Source organism: Onychomys torridus, chromosome 4, assembly GCF_903995425.1.
Source record: "Onychomys torridus chromosome 4, mOncTor1.1, whole genome shotgun sequence".
NCBI classification, from domain to species: Eukaryota; Metazoa; Chordata; class Mammalia; order Rodentia; family Cricetidae; genus Onychomys; species Onychomys torridus.
Window position 1 is genome coordinate 43,056,355 of NC_050446.1, and position 18,842 is coordinate 43,075,196.

General features: G+C 39.0%; 1 protein-coding gene across 2 annotated transcripts in view; it reads right to left on the bottom strand.

The window, feature by feature from the left end:
• Nucleotides 1-18,842, bottom strand: part of Ttc21b (tetratricopeptide repeat domain 21B) — a 75,835-nt gene that overhangs the window by 40,413 nt on the left and 16,580 nt on the right. For both annotated transcript variants that reach the window (XM_036183834.1, XM_036183833.1), the window contains 10 exons: nucleotides 18,097-18,254; nucleotides 15,082-15,166; nucleotides 13,435-13,533; nucleotides 11,768-11,960; nucleotides 11,275-11,372; nucleotides 10,748-10,948; nucleotides 7,187-7,316; nucleotides 4,145-4,302; nucleotides 1,741-1,962; nucleotides 856-1,094 (listed from right to left, as the gene is read on the bottom strand). In XM_036183834.1, coding sequence (XP_036039727.1) covers nucleotides 856-1,094; nucleotides 1,741-1,962; nucleotides 4,145-4,302; nucleotides 7,187-7,316; nucleotides 10,748-10,948; nucleotides 11,275-11,372; nucleotides 11,768-11,960; nucleotides 13,435-13,533; nucleotides 15,082-15,166; nucleotides 18,097-18,254 — 1,583 coding nt within the window. The remainder of the gene's footprint in view (nucleotides 1-855; nucleotides 1,095-1,740; nucleotides 1,963-4,144; nucleotides 4,303-7,186; nucleotides 7,317-10,747; nucleotides 10,949-11,274; nucleotides 11,373-11,767; nucleotides 11,961-13,434; nucleotides 13,534-15,081; nucleotides 15,167-18,096; nucleotides 18,255-18,842) is intronic.

Here is an 18,842-nt window from a genome sequence, read left to right on the forward strand (position 1 = left end):
TCATCATTACATCACAGCACGTCCAAAAGAAACTAAACCTTTTGGTTCCTGTTTTTGTTTGTTTTTGGAGACAAGAGTGTTGCTATACAGCCTCACTGGCCTGAAACTCTTACATAGGGCAGGCTGCTCTCAAAGTCACAGCAATCCCGCTGCCTCAGGCTGCTTCATGCTACAAGCCACCATACTGGAGTAGAAGCATGATCCTGACATTTAAACTCCTCACCATCAGAAGGCACTGGTTTCTCAGAAAACTCGATACTTACTAAGAATTTGAGTAACATGCTTGGTTAGGTTGTGGGATACGTTGATGAGTGAGGACTGACTCAGTCTGCTCACTTAGTCACACACACAGTATGTTTGTGTGGCTACTGTTTTGTTTGTGGCAAAGAACAGCAACATGTATGCACCATGTCCCAGTAACTCTTAGGGCCTCATGTGACAAAGCTATTATTCACTCAAAAGGAAGAAGTGAATCATAACTTGGAGTTTGGAGCACATTAACTTACAATTTTCCTCTTCTACAATAGATATGCCAAGTATTAAATATGCCTGTCCAGTCTCTGGATTGTTGCTATATAATGTGGTTATTAGAATATATCTAACTCTTGCCTTTTCTTTCCCCAAACAAAAGAGTCAGAGCTAAAAGGAACATTTGATGAGGGGATTTCAGAAACTACTGGGCCATGCACTGAAGCAACTGGAGTTCTATTTAGGGTAAACACCTTGGTGAGAATGGTCATGGGCATGACTACATCCAAGAAAAGACCTGTAAAGACTCTGTGACATCAAAAAGACAGAATGTCAATGTGAGGGTTAAATTTCAGGAGGAAATGTGCCATGTAACTAGCAACTTACCTGTAACAGGTGATATATAACATTTTCTCTTTTCTATGCTTCAGGTAAATATCTGCCATTTTTTCTTTGGCCTCTATAAAATAAGGCTGTTCGGTTGTGACATTTCGAAGCATGCTTAATGCACGCTCCGTATCTCCTTGAGCCAGAGCCAGGTCTGCATTAGCAATAGTGACACGTAATTCTTCACACGTTCCAGAAAACTCATGGATGGCATCTTGTAAAACCTTTGCTGCCTCGTGCTGTAAAGAAAAAAAAAATGAAAGACTCCTACAAAATAGGTAACAAATTACCCCAGAGAGGAGCCTCATCTACCAAAACACAATGATTTCAGTACATTCATGGTATTTACAAAAATAAACTGATAGATTTTTAAGTGAAGTCTTTAAGTTTAAAGAGACCAAAACCAGTTGAGGCTATAAATATTAGTTAAGTGGCTGGTTTTTTACAACCAGGATGACAGCAGTTGCTATACAGAACTCACTGCTATTCTGGAACAGAATCATAAATTACATGATTACATTTCATGGTGGTCAACATAGGCAAGCACACTGAAAAATCCATCCAGGGTCAAATTACATTTAATTTCCAGGCACTTGCAAGATGCACATATTTTACTGAAAGGTTAGGAAAAAGTAAGTTGCTAAATTTTGAAAGTTGGCCAAGGGACCAATTCTGGCTTTTTGATTTTTTTATATGTATATCATATGTATAGATGTAGAGAATTATTCAAATAGAATTACATATTTATATATTACATATTACACAGGAGAGAAGAAGGTATTAGCACATGTGTTTGCATGTGTACATACACACACACACACACACACACACACACACACACACGCACGCACGCACGCACCAAAGTTCCAACCTGCATTAACTTACTTGTTCTCCATTTAAGCGGTGAACCTCCACCAACTCAAGGAAGATGGATAAACGATGGCTCGCATCCACCTCAGTTCTGTGCTTTGACTTTGAGGAGGCTCTACTTCTCCTCATTCCTGGTAGGTTCATTGCCATGTGCAGAGTTTTAATTGCTTCTGCTACTTCTCCCATTTTCTTTTGCGACTGTGCTTTGATTAAATGGTATAATGGGTAGTCTCTCACCTGAGAAAAAAATGAACAATAGTTCTCAGGAGTGTCCACAATGGAAAAACAGTTTACAACCCACCAAATACGTCATAGGATTCTTGAGTATAGCTCATTTATGATCATATCCACAAAGTCTGCTTCTGACCTTTATTTACTTCCTAATCATAATTTTAAATTAAAATTTTATTAGAAAGGACTTGCAAATAAAAAAAACCCACTTCACATATTGAAATTACCCAGACCCAAATACTATACATCTCAATCAACTACGTAGAAGTTTAATCATATTACCTCTAACATTCAGGGAAACAGCTACTCCAGCATCCTCATGAATGTCAAAGAGGTTGAGCAGCTAATGTTTTTACAGCACAAACTATACATCCTAAAATTTGAATTTTCAGTGAAAGGGATATCTTTATTTGAGGCTCCTCTAGTAGTGATATGCCCCTTAGATTTCTAGAAAAAGTCTGCATTTCTATCCTTTTTACTTTTAATACTAGAAGTTCCAAGGGGCTTTCATTAAACATTGACCTTCCCTTTTCATACTACCCCTAAACACAAAGTCAAGAGTCTTCCATCTGCATTTCAGCTGTAAACAGATATAGAGAGCCTAGAGGGACTAATAGAGTGAGTAAATAAGAGAAGCCAAAGGGGATGACCCTCAGTGTGGTGCTGGGAAAACTACTAAAGACTGAAGGAGCCTTAGTCCTCCAGCAGCTGGAGGCTGTGCACCTGGGAACTGGACTGAACACTCACACCTGCTCCTCTCCCAGAGACTGACGAACAGTGCATGGGCACAGCACTGGGTGCACCTACATCAAGAGTCCCACTTTCCCAAGACAAAGCAGCAATACTTCTGGCTTCTTACATAGAACTTGAATTCTCTGTAGTGGGTAGCTGTTCCAGCTTTGACCTGGAAGTACTACCCCCACTGAAGCTTCTGGAAACTATCACACCTACTAGGAGGGGCCGAGACAGGAGCCCTTAAGACCTGAGATCTGGATGTGCTGGCTCTCTTGGTTCCTGGATCTTGGATGCTGGAGGTAGATTGAGCAGAGTTCTCCAGAGAACACCGCTGGACTGCACTACACCTCTCCTGGACCCTGTGACCTATCCCTTTACTTGTAAGTTACCCCATAAAATAAACCTCCCTTTTAAGTACATGAAATTGCCTTAATATCTAGCTCATTTCATGGTTTTCCCCCAGAATGGAGTGAATCATCAGTTTGAGGCTTCCTTCCATAAGTCTAAAACAGTGCTGGAAGCATCTAATGTTCAGGGAAAATGACGAAAATTTCCTGGATAGTAAGAGATATCTTTATAACTTCGCACTACATAATATTCATTTCCAAAAGCAGTGTGTGTTATCTGACAATGAATCTAAAAAGAGATTATGGGAAAACAACTGTAAGAGGTTGTGGTAGTTCCCACCTGTACTCCTAGCACTTGGGAGGCTGAGGCAGGAGGATTGCTGTAACTTTGTGAACAACAGTCTACAAAGTGAATTCCAGGCCAGCTTGACCTACAAAGAAAGATACCACCTCTAAAAAAGCAGAAAAGGAAAGAAAAAGAAAAAGGAAAGCAAAGTCCAAGGAGAGAATGGGCAGTAACATTATACTAACCTTACCCATAAAAGTATTTGCACAATTCTGCATGGTTTAAAATTATTGTATATATACTTAATTGCTGTATTTAATTCTCATCATAACAAAAACTATTCTATAAATTACATAGAAAAGAAAACTGAGGCTTAGAGATAAGTACAAAGACTAGAAATTGATCCCCAATCATTCATTACCAAATTCATACAAATTTATTTTATTGATTTGGTGTGTGTGTGTGTGTGCGCGCGCGCGCGTGCGCGCATGTGCATGCATGCTGTGATATTGTCTTTCCATATTGTCCAGGCTGGCCTAGAGCTACTGGTCTCCATCCTCCTAAGTAGCTAGGATGACTGGCCCCCACTGCCTAGGTAGTCTGATATTGTAGTGGTTATGTTGTGTTAATTCATACAGTTTTTCATCTATGTCAAAGACACCTGAACGTTTTCTTGTATTTCTTGTAATTTCAAAATTCTATTAAAATATTTATTGGCAACGTATTTTAGATTCACATGTAAAATAATTGAACATGTATACATCCATTAAAAGTTCAAGGAACATGCTATGTCTTAACCATTTTAGTCTGGAATACTTACATTAAAATCATAGCTCAGACAAAGTTCCAGAGACTGAGAACATAGTTTGACTTTCTCTTGAGACAAGTACACCTGTGCCATCAAGAGGTGGGCCTCTGCGTAGGAGGGGCTGTGCTCTAGACAGTGTTGTAGGTTGTTGTATGCTGCTTCAATGTCACCTAGTGGGGGAAACAATGCCCGTGAGGCGTCAGAGTTCAGAGGTAGAGCCCTGAGACGGGACCTAGATCACAAGCAGTTATGGTTCTGGTGTTTAACTCCTGTTCATGAAGCCATGCCTCCATTGCTGCTTGCTCTAGCTAGCTTCCTTCTAGCCACTTGAAGAACAGACCTATATATCAGGACAACAGTTGGTCACTGCAAACCAGGGGAAATACAAAGGATGACAGCCGGTCTCCATTATTACTGGTAGGACTAAGCATCTGCCTTTATTTTCCACCTAAAGAAATTGTGTTTATAATTGCATTAAAATGGGCTTGAGACTGTTGTCATTTCAATGAGCATTGTCTCTCATAGGCTTGATCATTTGAACCCTTGGTGGCCAGTTGGTGGCAACTTGGGGAGGTTTAGAAATGATGGCTTTGATGGAGGGAATGTATCATTGGGGAGTAGGTATTAAGGATTGTTAACCTCACTCCACTTTGAGTTCACTTTCTATGCTTCATGTTTGCACTTGAAGGTTGATCTCTCAGCTTCCTGCTCCAGTCCCATGCCTGCACTTGCTGCCATGCTTCCCTGCCATGATGGAATCTTATCCTTCTGGAAACATAAGGCCACATAAAGTGTTTCTTCCATAAACTGCCTTGTTCTTATCATAGCAACAGAAAGTGACAGGACAAAGATATTTATAAACCTAGAATTCTCTGGTATCATTGACACTAACAAAGAGGACATATTCTAAAACTGGGCTTCATGACTGTGTGGTATCAAAGACTATTGGGGTCCAGCCCCTCAATAATCTTTTCCCAGAGTTCCAGAAGAGACACTACCAGTGGCAGATTAATTAATCTAAGGAATTTCCTGAATAAATCTACATACACAAAACTCTAGTCAGTTCTGAGTCAGTCCTCTCTCTACATTGCTTCTTTTCTGCTCTCACACTTAGCTCCTTTCTTACATGATTCTCTTTACATTTTTCTGCTCTTAGTTCTTTTCCATCTAGTTTTCCCCCATCTAGTTCTTTCCATCATAGTTCCCCAATCTAGTTCTCTCAAGTCTCTGAGGTTTATAGTTACATACCCAAGCAATCAACAATGCTCTGGCCAAAACAAGGTCACACAGCTTGAATTCTTACAGGGTCAAAAGGAGGGGTAAGCAGTAATTGTCAACTATCATTAGCAACCCAAAAGGGAAATGACTAATGGAGAATAGAATTAACTGAGGGCTAAATTCGGTTAATAGATCAGAGAAAAGATATTTATGTGCTCAAACTATATTCTTAGAAGTGGTTAGTTAAAATATTAAGAGTCTAAGTCACTAAGTTATGAGTGAAAATAAAACTGCCCCCCCTCTTTGGAGCTGTATCTGTCTCAGCCTAATCTTGGCTGTACTGTTTTCTGGCAGGGTGGGGGTAGCTAGCAGCCTGTGTCACAGCTTGCTGTACCTGGTATGTAAAAGCCCTTTTGTTCTGAGTTAATTGTTAAAGGGGAAGTTTAGGATACCACTTGGGCTATGGGAGAAAAGAGGATTTATGCTTAATTTGCACAAGAAACAAGGCTTGTTCCTAACAAGGCAGTTGTCTCCCTATGGATATTTACCTTAATTCAGGAGACTAGTAGGTGGTTTGGATGCTTATCTTATCTGCCGTCTGTCCTTGGATGTTTGAGAGGAATCTCAGATAAAATGTTTTTGTCCAGAGATGGCCCTGGCCTTGGATACTTGCTAAAGGAGATATCTGATTTTAATGCTAAAACGGGGAGACAGAAGCCTGGAAAAAAGAAGTCTTGCCTGTGTGACTATTGTCAACACAGTTGGGAGAAGTTATCCAAACACTTTAATTGCATAGGGAGAAACTGTGCCCGATAAATGATCAATCACACTGTTAGAAGTTCTTAGAATCAAATGGGAAAACTGTAATAGCACACATGAAATTTATAGCAGGAAATGGCTAATATTCAAAAGGCAATATCATCAAGACTCCCTAAGTCTTGGTTTTATCCTCCTGAAAGGCCTTGGCTTCTTCTAGGTATAGCTTTGTCATAGTCAGCTTAATTCCTACTACATATTTCTGCATCCAACAGCAGTATGTAAAATAAGAAAAAAGCCAAGGACACATTTTTGAAATTCTAAAGCATGAGATAAAGATTAAAATTCCTTTAAACACAAACTGAAATATCAAATATTTTAGAAAACATATGCTATGTATCTGGAAGTCTTAAAAATCCACTTAATTAATCTTAAAACATTGGTTAAGATTAATGTATTAACAATGGTAAAGTTGATCCTCAGCTGGAAGATGAAGATGAGGCTCTGCTTGGCATCATCAGCATCGACTCTTGTCTATGCTCTATGATCTACAACTTCCTTGTGATGCAGTCCATCCAGACTCATATGTGGCATTCCCAAAAACTGGCTTTAAGTAGATATAACAGGGCACACTTCCCACCCTGCCTTTTAAGAATTAAGGAACGAAAAGTTCAAAATTATTTTGTTTAAATATACCTCACCTTTACCTGCTATCTATAGAAACAATAGGAATGAGTTCAGTTTTCTAGTTCACAAGAACTCAGCCTACGGCACCTCCCACAGCACCCATTGTCCCCTCAGAGATAGAGAATTAATGGACAAATTATTGACAGAGATAGCACAATAACTTATTAAACATATTGTACAACCAACCATCAGCAACACCAGTAACTTTGGGATCTTTATTATTCTAATGCCTAATACCTAGAACTATGAAAGCAGAAGGCGATGCGAATGTTAAGCATAATAAATTTAAGTGTGTCAGTGACGCCAGGCTCAAAATGGTTACATCAACTTGTAGTCCCCAACCCCCAATATCCTGTAACGATAATAGAGGTGAGTGGTTAAGGTATAGATCACCTGACAAATACTTCACTTTGGCCATTAAGAAGACAGCGTGCGGAAGACCTGGGACACTTCTGATAATTGTCTCTAGGACTGAAGAACAACGTCTGAGAACTGGAGAAAGAGGCTGCCCGGGACCTGCAGGCTAAACAAAGAAATCAGAGCACTTTCCTAAGTTCATAATGGTACTTAGCCAGGATTAAACATACAGTAATTTGAGTGTGTCTAGGAAGAAACTACTATTTTTTATAAAATTTCTCTTACTTTTTTTCATACTACCTTTGCTGTGTAATTGGACAAATATTAATTATCTTTCTAGTTCATCTATGAATAGACTATACAAATAATGGGTTTTGTGCTGTTAGAAATTAGAAATTGTTATGTAATTAATATTTTGATAATATGAAAGTAGTATCATTCAAAATTTATCAAAGAAACATGTTGAAAGAAAAGACAACTGAGAGATATTTTTTGGTTAAACACTCTACATTGCTTCATTGATGCTGCTTTCTTGACCTAAAGGATGGTCTTCTCCATCCTCTTCACCTGATGTATAGTCTGCTTCATCCTTCAGGTCAATGACTGCATTCCTTTACAGAAGATCCCTCTGAATATGGCCCACATAACTAACAATAATATGCCACATTTCTTGTCCTATGCTGAGGCACAGACCATGTTCTCAAAAAGATGCTTAGTAAGACTATTACCTAACGTTTTCAAATCTCCACGGCATACATTCTATGGCTCTTTTCCACCTAGTGCTGCTTCTTTTATGGGACTAGGGGTCTTTATGTATCTTCAAGTTCAGAATTTTATACTTCTTTGAAATGAAATGAAGTCAATTTTTTAAAACTGTTGTGATGGTTAATATGGACTGTTCTGCTCTAAATGTGGGTGAGTCCATTCTATGAACTGGAGTCCTGGGCTAAATACAAAGGCAAAAGGATCTGAGCAGGAGCATCCATCTCTCTCTGCTTCTGACTGGATGTCATGTAAACAGCCACTTCCCATTCCTGTTGCCATACCTTCTCCATCACGTTGGACTGTACCCACAAACCATGAGCCAAAGTAAACCCACGGCCCCAGCCTCCTTTCCTTCCTTCTTCTCTTCCCTCCCTACTACCTTCTATTCTCCTTCCTTCCTTCCTTCCCTCCCTTTGTTCTTGTGCTAAGTTGCCTTTATTAGGTATTTTGTTATAGCAACAATACAATTCACTAATACAAATTTTTCTCACCAGAAAAATAGTTAAAGGAAAAATGATACTAAGTATCTAATAGTCACCTTGCCACCAGGAGGTGGTGGCGCATGCTTTTAATCCCAGCACTCGGGAGGCAGAGGCAGGTAGATCTCTGTGAGTTCAAAGCCAGCCTGGTCTACTGAGCAAGTTTCAGAACAGCCAACATTACAAAAAGACCCTGTCTTGAAAAAAAAATAGTCACCTTGCCACCTGCTCAGAAATCTTGAGAACAATTCTCATATTTTTCTTCTATTTTATGTTGTTTGTTACATTTTGAGAATGGACCTCACTATGCAGCCCAGGCTGGCCTCAAACTCTCAATCCTCTCACCTCTGCTATTTCAGAGCTAGAATTATAGGTGTGGGCCACTTCACCCAAATAGAACAGCTATGATTTTTACTAGGGTTTCCCTATACAATCAAATATTAAAAACAGAAGTCTAGAGACAATCACGGAGATTATACTTGTTAGGTTAAAAATGAAAGGAAAACTGTATGGGAAAGAGGCCCATGAATGAGGAACAGATCTGAGGCCAGTGCTGCCTTTCTGGAAAGACCCCATGAAAACTGACCAAGTAATAACATGCGGATACAAATTGCATTATGGGAAAAACAGGATGTATAGTTGGATTAGAGATCTAGCTACCAAGGAATCTATTATTTTGTGATCTACCTATGGTTTGGTTAATTCTTAGCATAGTTATCAGAGAAATCCTTTGGAGTACCTGGAAGCCCTGTTGGTCCTTGTCTCCCCTGTGATATTCTCATCTGTGATATTTTCCTCTCCTACCCACAGACCAGTCACACTCATCCCCTTGTGTCCCTGTGGGTGTCTTCATCAACTGTTCCCTTTGTTGAAAGAAGCTGTCTCCATGGGTCATCTTCAATTCTTCTTTTTGTAAGGCCTACTTCTCTTGTAAGGCCTTTCACATAAATTTTCATCACCTCTACCCTGTTCTATTGTTTCCTTAAAGCATTCTCCACTACACTATCCAGTCTTCTTATGGTATATGCTTCACACTTTAAAATATATCCTTTGGGGCAAAAGTTATTTTTCTGCAAGGACATTCCCCCAACTCCATGCACTGTGCTGGGTGTGCTATAAAAACCTCTGCAGAAAGAAGCCTAGAGTGAATATTAAATAAGCATTCAACCTTCTAAGCAAGTTGGATGGATGCTGACATGGGAGACTGACCTCAACCAGCCTGAGTTAATCATCAAGTATGATTCTGCGAGAGGATAGTTTTAAGACATTATAAAGGTCTGGAAAATGACATGCTAATAAACAATCTGCAGAGCTCCCCAAGGAAAGGCCATTTCTCTTATTTTCATTGTTCATGTAACATGCAAGGCTATAAATCAGGGAGAAGCTAATACCTCTGGTTTTAGGAATGTGTACTGGATAGATCTATCTGGAAAACCTGTGCAGAAATATGAGCTGTGCATGAGGAAATAGGTTATGTGTGCTTACTGCCAATACCAAGGGGCACTGCCTAATGAATACATGCCACTTTGAAAGGATTCCTGGGTAGGCTACACAAGGCTCTAGTACTACTCAAAAATGCTAATGCTTACAAAAGACCATTATTATTTCCAAGCTAAATCAAGCAGATGGTGGCTGACAATAAGGCGCCATATAAAACAGATGGCAAGAGCTAAAAGGAATATGATAATTGGAGTGTGAACCTGAGAATACAGAATGTCAAGAGAGAAGGGCAGTGTCCTAGTCTCGAACTCCTTAGAGGTATGAGTAATGGACTATGGTATTTGTAAACTGTTAACTCAGTAGGTACACACAGTATAAAAAGGTAGTGGACTCACATGCAGTCATACGGAACAAGAACAGGGGCATCCCACACAAAAAGGAGAATCTCCTTTATGAAGGAGAACTGATTATTTTTTAGACTAAATAACGAGATGCTCTCTGTGTCACTCCAAGGAACAGGAGGAATAGTCAATCTTCCACTTTCAGCATAAAGCAGAGTTTGATTTCATTCGGGAAATGGTTTAATTGGTTTTATTAAAAAGAATCCTGTTCTGAGTTTTCCCAAGGTGAGAAGGCACTTGATGTTATCAATCAGATCCAAATATGTAACATGCATGAGAATTAAGCCCCTTTAATACTTCTAACCTGAGAGTTTTAGGATTTAAAAAAAAAATTAAATAAGTTTTTACAAATCAATACTTTCATGATTTGGTAGTAATATTGCTATAAAAATGGGTTTAAAATAATTTCAATAAAAAGAATTAAGAATGCTGATTACAGGCCACATATAGTCAAACGTTAAAAGAGACTTGTGAGCATCTCAGTGAGGGAGAAGAGGGACTCAACTACTTACCTGAATGGGGCAAAAATTCAGATATTCAGTAACAACTTCTAGTAAGAAGTCAGGATTGAGCTTTTCAAAATACTGCATTCCAAGAGGTAAATCTTCTAAGTGTGAAAAGTGAGTATTCACAGCATCATTTAAAAGATTTATAACTTCTTCCTGTCGACTATTTTTTTTTGTAGCAAGAACTGCATGCAAATACATTAATTCCTGAAAAATAAGTAGATTTCATAGGTTATTCCATTTGGCTATAAAGCTGTTTATTTCTGTTTAGATTTCAAATGCATATAAAGTATTATTTATAAGAAATTATTCAAACCTTTCATAAGAAATCATTCAAACCTAAGTATTAGCTGAATGAAATTTTAGGCTCATCGAGAAAAGCATTTAAAGTCGACTTGCACAGAGGTAAACTAACAAATGCAATTACACATTAAAGGTAGAGCTCATTCACCATTCAGAGCTAAGGATGAACCGTCATTTAGTTTCATGTTTATAACAGCAGGTGTGGTCTGCCATCTGATAAAATGTCGTACCGCAGATTTGCCCATTGACTGCTGGAATTCACTGAAGAACTCTAGCTGCTGGTCTGCATCTTGCAATTGCCCTTCTATTAACTGACATCGGATGAGTCCTGAAATCAAAAATAATCAAGGTTTATTACAACCAACAAACTAGGTTAAAAAAACATTTTCTTCCTTCACAACAATCCCGTTTTAGACTGAAAAAATTAAAAGAAGGACACAGCAGGGGTGGAGGTGGAGAAGAAAGTCAGTAGCCAGGGACTATGTAAAATCTTTCACTGAACAATTCATAACTTGATAGAAGCAACCAAATAAAATCATTCTTTCAAGATAGTATTTACGAAGTCAATTGTTATTTTTAAAGATACTTTAAAAATGACTTTTCCTTTTGTGTATAGCAGAAACAGTTTAATTAAAAGATATATATATCTGCTTCAGTGGGCTGGTTCTCAAAGCAGGTTTCCCCTGGAGAAAGTCGTCACTGCATCACTGCATCACCATATACCTGTAACTGCAGAGATGTTGCTCTCATTCAGTGTCATGGCGGTCCTGTACCACTTCCAGGCCTCCTTAACTTTGCCTTGGAGAATCATTTGGTAGCCCAGCTCTGTAGCAATTTCTGCTTGCTGGGGGGTTAAACTAAATGCTTTCTCTAGGAAACTTTGAACTTTTTGAAGAATGAGTTGATTACGTCCACACTGAAAAGAAAAGAAAACAAGGAAAAAGCAAATGTAGACAAGAAGTCCAGCTGTCCTCCGAATAGAAGGCCCATTTTTCTCTGTACTCATTTATAGCTTGAAGTGCACAGGATGAAGGAAAGAGAATACAGAGTGTCTAAGAAGGAAAAGGGCTTCCTACCATCTGGATACTGTATCAACAAGAGTGCAGGGCCCATCACAAGGTGTATATTTTAATAAATAGTGTTTGAAAACATCACCATCTTATATGATCTTGCTGCATAAAAACAATGGTTTTCATGATTCTTTTACAAATTAGGTAGGAAAGTCTTTATTTTTAAGGTTTTTAAATCTATGTGCACAATTAAGTAAAAACCAAAAAACCTTTCCCCTTGTTCATAACCTGTAGCAATAGGGAAAATATTTTAAAAGGGCATGGCTTACATCTTTTTGGAAAAAAAATTCACTAAAATTTTTTTATGTCAATGCTGTTAAATAACTATTGAACACACCAACTTTTAAGAATAAAATACTTCTCTGGATGTTTCAATAAACTTAATTCTATAAGCATTTTAAAAAATAATGGAAATGTATATGGTATTAACACAAATAAAAACAGAACATATTCATACTTTTAGATTTTTTTCTTTAAGTTTCATACATCCTACATGTTTTAAAATATGATAGTTTCTACAGTTTAACAATATCCTTAACTTCTTCTTTCAAGTTGGTTTGGTAATTCTTTATATTTTTCCCTATATTTTTGCTACTTTACTGAACTGTTCAAAGCTCTAATTCCTTTCATTGGCTTTGTAATTCTGCTCTATTTCCATGCCCATCACCTTGCCTTTAAAGAATCTTCCTAATAGAAACATGCCTTTACTACAACAACAAAACCAAGACACTGGCCTTTTCCTCCACTAAAACATTCCATAACTCACTTCCATAGATTTCCCCCAAAGGTTTTATAATAGAAAACAAAAGCACAGAGTGTGGAAGGGCTACCCACCACCCCCACATTTCCCTAGAGTGCTCTTGAGTAGGAGCAGCAGGAAATATTAATTAGAAGGATAGAGGGGAGAGAAACAGATAGAAAATACAGGATAGCCTCTAGAAGGCCTGGATCCTAATCCACTGGACCATGACTATCCCTGCCCTAGGGTATTTATAGAAATGCCAAGGGGTGGAGCAAAAGACACTCCCACTCCCACCCCCCCCAGGAAGCCACTAGGAAACCTAAAAATGGGCTACAGCAACAGAGCACCCCAATCCCAAACACTGCACTCTGGCTTCCTCTGTCTGGAAGGCACTCTCTGTCTCCAAGAGTCCCCTGAAGTCTTGAAAGTAGTAGTTACAGTATCCTGAGTCTACTTTCTTGGGAATGGATAATACATTTAGATCATATTGATTTCCCCCTAGGCCATATGTTCCTCTGCTTCATCACTGACTGACTGCAAACTCTAAAGATAGAGGTCTGCCATGCAGGCAGTCTTACGGTTCTGCTGAAGGCTATGGTAATCTTATAAAAAAGTTGAGCATTCTGTGGTTCCACAATATCCAATGCATTTCCTAAATTTTCCAGCTTGGTAGCAGCCTAAAACAAAGCAAACAATATTAATCTTAAACTAAGAAAAAAAGAATCTAATACATAAATATTCTTATATACTGATTTTTTTTACTGATATATTTTTAATGGTTTACTTTTATTTTATGTGTATATGTGAGTCCCTGCATGTATATATACACACCATGTAAGTGCCTGATGCCTGCGGAAGCTAGAAGAGGGTGTTAGATCCCCTGGAACTGGAGTAACAGATAGTTGTGAGCTGCCAGGGGGATGCTGGGAACTGAACTCAGTCTTAGGCAAGAGCAACAAGTACCACTGAGCCATCTCTCCAGTCCTTTATTACTGATATTTAAGAGACCTTGGGTTTTTACAAATTTCTCCTTTTGTGTGTGTGTGTGTGTGTGTGTGTGTGTGTGTGTGTGTGTGTGTATTGTGATGTATGCATGAGCAAATGTTTGTGTGTGCATGAATTTGTATGAACATGTGTGTGTATAGAGGCCAGAGGTTGGCTATCGATTGTTCTCTTACTTTTGAGACAGGGTCTCTCACTGAATCTGGAGCTTATCAATTCTGCAAGACCAACTGCTAAGTGAGCTGCAGATGTCTGCCAGTGTTCTTTTTTCCAGTGCTAGCAATACAAGCATGTGCCAGCATGCTGATATTTTATGGGTGCTGGAGATCCAAAGTCAAATCCTCATGTTTGTGTAGAAAGCACTCTATAAACTGAGTAGCTCTCTCTACTGAGCTCTCTCTAATAATGAAGCCATGCCACAAAGGCTGTTTTAATGATAATATAGTTACAAAAATGTTCATGAACCTTTGAACTACACAGATAGCCTAGTTTATATTTGAAATGGTATCTACAATAGGAAGATCATGAAAGTGGTTAGGATAATTAATTTCTGGTGTTGTTTCTAGGTTGTCTCTTTTGGTGCTGAGAACCAGCCTTGCACATGCTAGGCAAACATCTCTCCCCATGAGCTATAGCCCTGGCTCCAAGTGATAAATGAAAAGGTGACAGAAGATTTGATCCACTAAAATTCTTCTAGTGTCTGCTAAAGTGTTTGTTAAGTAGTCACATCAGCCACGTTGAACACACAGACCTCTTGTAACATGATTGCTGCACACTGGATTTTTACACTCCTTCACCAGCATCCAGTGAATGTGTGCAATACTATCAAAACATGCAGACCTTATCTTAATGATTTCATCCTGCACTCATCTAACTCATGCAACTCAACTAAGTTGCAAACATACTATGAAATCTCCTTTGTATGTGTATGTTCATATCTGGATCGCAGACAATGCTATGTACCAGAATTTTACATAAAAATACATATACTCTAATTATCAATCTAAAATCATTTTTGAGAGAAATTTCCCTACATGTGTGCATTACTAGTTGGTACAAGATGGTAAAGTCTTTGTAATGCTGTATTTTGGCAACTAATTAAAAATAACAATAGAAATATTTTGAGATAGAACTTGAAGCTTCTGATGATATGCACACATGCATTTATCAGGGTGTGTGATGAAATCCATGACAGGCAACTGAAACCAGGCACTATAACTTACCTTCTCTATGTCCCCCTCCCTACACAGATAATACAGAGCCAACATTCTCAGTGCCTCCACATTGTGACTGTCCTGAAGCAGCAACCTGCAGGAAACACACCAGTTAATAATGATATAACATGAGTTGTTTTGTTTTTTGAGGGGTTAAAAGTTTAGTGGCTTGACTCTTCTACTATTTAAATAAATGTTTTAATGATTATTTTAAGGTTAAAAAGTTATCTGGAAGTTAATTTTTTGTTGTTGTTGTTTATTCGAGACAGGGTTTCTCTGTGTAGTTTTGGTGCCTTTCCTGGATCTCGCTCTGCAGACCAGGCTGGCCTCGAACTCACAGAGATCTGCCTGGCTCTGCCTCCCGAGTTCTAGGATTAAAGGCGTGTGCCACCACCGCTGGGCCAGAAGTTAATTTTTAATGTTTTAAAATATGAATAGGGGTTATGCCTGATTCTAATACTGTAGTAATGCTACATAAAATATTAGTTAACTATACACAACAGTGTATATAAAGTTGAGTTTAGGAGCTGGAGACAAGGTCAGTGGTTAAGAGCACTTGCTGCTCTCACAGAGGACCTGGGTTCAGTTCTAAGTTCCCAGCAGTCCCAGGGGATCTGACACTTTCATCTGGTCTCCGTGGGAAACACATGCATGTGGAGCTCTCACATACAAGCAGGCAAAACCTTCATACACATAAAGTAAAAATAAGTAAATAAGCAAAAATTTTAAGATGTTGAATTTACCTCAAGCAGGTTATTAAAGGGATTCTAAGAATGCCAAAAAGAGTGAAATATTTAGATTTGTGTGAACATTATCCATAAATTTAAAATAGTTTCCTATATGACAAAACACAAATTGGAAAATATTATGAAGACATTTACTAATCATGAGAAAAAGCAAAAGGTATAACTATAGCAAGAACTGTTCTATGCTATAAGAATTCTTAGGAAACTTTACTAAAAGGAATTATAAAGTAGCTGTTCTGAAGGGCTCACATACAAGCCCTTGCATGAGTGTCCTCAACAATGAATTTCTGACTCTCTTTTTCTCCTTTTGAATCTGTCTTCTCTACACTACTCTGCAGTCCCTCCATGCAGAAGACGGGGTGCTCTATGGCACTGTGACTACAGACTGGGGTGTTTGACTTGCACTGGCCAATGGGATGACAGCAGGAGAGCCAGCCAGCCCAGCCTACTCTGCACAGGCAGTCTGGATTTTGTCTCTGCTCTTGGTTCTTGCCTATCACCAGGAGAAATGTCTCATTTGTGATGCTATGGCTGGTTACTGAGGTCTGGAACTTTTCCCAGAGTCCCAGCAACCAAATCACCTAACATCAGCTGATGCAGATCACTGATACCCAAACACGAAACCGACGTAGACTGTTTTACTCTTTGGAGATGAGCAGTAGCTTATTTTACACCAATTGCTGTCTGGTATGATAGTGCTCAGCTTGGGTTAAAAGTTTCCCCCCAAATAACCTACATGTAGTGTTGGATAAAACACTTAACAGGTTCGTACCTTAGCTCAGCTGCAAAGGGGGGATGACTGCGTCTCAGGTATAAGCCACCTTCCCATCAGCCAGGCCCTGTGAGCACTTTAAACATGCCATCTATAACTTACTTTCACTCACAATGTTCAGATTGCCTTCCTAGCTAAAATATATATATATAAGTCCCAGGCACTTCTCAAAGCACCTTAAGGATAACTGTCCCGGTGCCTTCACCAGTATTCTCTCTCAGATCATGGCAGTGGCAGGAAAATGGTCCCTCTGCTTTTACCCTCGCACCCTTCCCCACACAGTTCTCAAAATGGCAATGATTCTATTAAATGTTGTGTGATATTTTGTGTTCTGACAAAGCTTGCTTGGAGTCAGAGGGCGGAGCAAGCCACTAGATAACCATAGAGGTCTGGAGGTCAGTACAGAGAGGAAACAGGAAGTGATAAGGTGGGGCCAAGACAAGATTGTACTCCTTCTGGACTGGAGAAACTGAGGAAGGAAGTGACTGTGGCTGCTCTCCTGCTTCTCTGATCTTTCAGCTTTTATCCTGATACCTGACTCCTGGTTTTTATTGATAAGATTAGATTTATGCTTCATTTGGTGCCTAACGATACTTCTTTATTCAAAACAGAACTTTGCATATCAGAAGAAATATCAAACCCTGGTCCACAAGATCCTTTATTACTCGGAAGCCGCTCCCTCCCCATTTCCTTCTCACTGGTTTTGCCTTAACTCTGCTCTGTCCCTCAAACAGATGAAAGGACCTCTCACAGAGCTCTTCCTTGGACAAGGCTTTCTCTCAGGTACCTGCATGCCTTGCTCACATGACCTTCTCCAGGTTTTTGCTCAAATGTCATTCTTCAGTGAGGCTTTCTACCACCACCTCCAACTTCCTACCCTCAGCATACCATACTTGACTGTTTTTCCTCCCTAGCACCTATGTTTAATTACTACATAATTGAATCATGTTGCTTAGCATATGATTCATCTCACTAATTTACTATTACCTTCCTAATGGCAGAGAGACTTGTTCACTACAGAAGTGTCTATCTTAAAAGAGATACTCAGCTATTGATGTAAATAAACAAATTCAGGGGGTTTTGCATAAGTATGCACTGCATGCTATATGTATGTGTTAGCATTTGTATGGGCATGCATGTGTGCACATGCAAGTGGAGGCTGCGTCACTCTTCACCTTACGTTTTGAGGCAGTGTCTTTTGCTTTGGAGACTCCCTATCTATTCCTCCCACACATGAAGATTATAACTGGGGCAAACACCCACCCAGACTTCAGGTCCATCAGACTTGACACTAACTAACCACTGAGTCAGCTCTCCCTTTAAGAGCAACACAATTTACAGTGTTTTTTCAACTCTATGCTGCTTGGAATAAAATCACTGTATATTACTTGAAAAGTTAATTTTTATGCTGATTATGAAAGTCTTGTAAAAGACAGAACAAAACCAGATTTCCCCCCTCATGTATAACCAGATCCAAAGAGGCTGTGATAGCATTTTCCATGTAACCTTTGTGCTGTCTCCACTGTCTGATCCCAATCCTGCAAGGCCAGTTGTAACTTCATTTTCTTCTCAAAAGCAGGGAGGAAGCTTGGAAAGTTTACAATTATCTGGCTCACGGTCTCCAGGGCTCCAGAGTAATTCTGGCGCATTTCAAGGCACAGTACCTAATAGGGCGAGAAAACTGACATTGAAACTATGCCTTGTACATCAATCAGGCCTTCTCAGGCCAGCCTGGGCTACAGAGCAAGTTCCAGATCAGCCTGGGCTATGACTGAATACTGCTGCTATTTTTTTGTTGTTGTTGAGTTTTTATCAAAATCACATTTTAGAATATCACAGACATTAACACACATTACATAAGCAATTTTGCTCTAAAATAGACTCTTAATATACTACTTAACCTGATAATAGGATAAAATTAAAATAATATGCAGAAGTACTTAGGAAGCTGAGGCAGGAAGATGGCCAACATTTAAGTAAGATCATCAGTCTATCTTCTACATGCTGAGGACAGGCTAGCCTGGGATGTGGTACAGAGTAAGGCCCTGTCTCAAAAATCAAGAAAGTAAAAGTTCATTTAGAAATATAAAGGATATTGCCACTCAGAATGAGAAAATTACCTTTATAGAATTAGTAGCTTTTTAAATAGCATATAAAACTGAAGAGCTTTTACAGATTTTACCCTGCATTTGAAAATGCTGCTTTCAGGGTAGAAAATAAGCAAAATAAGGTTTCAGCAACACTTCAATCCT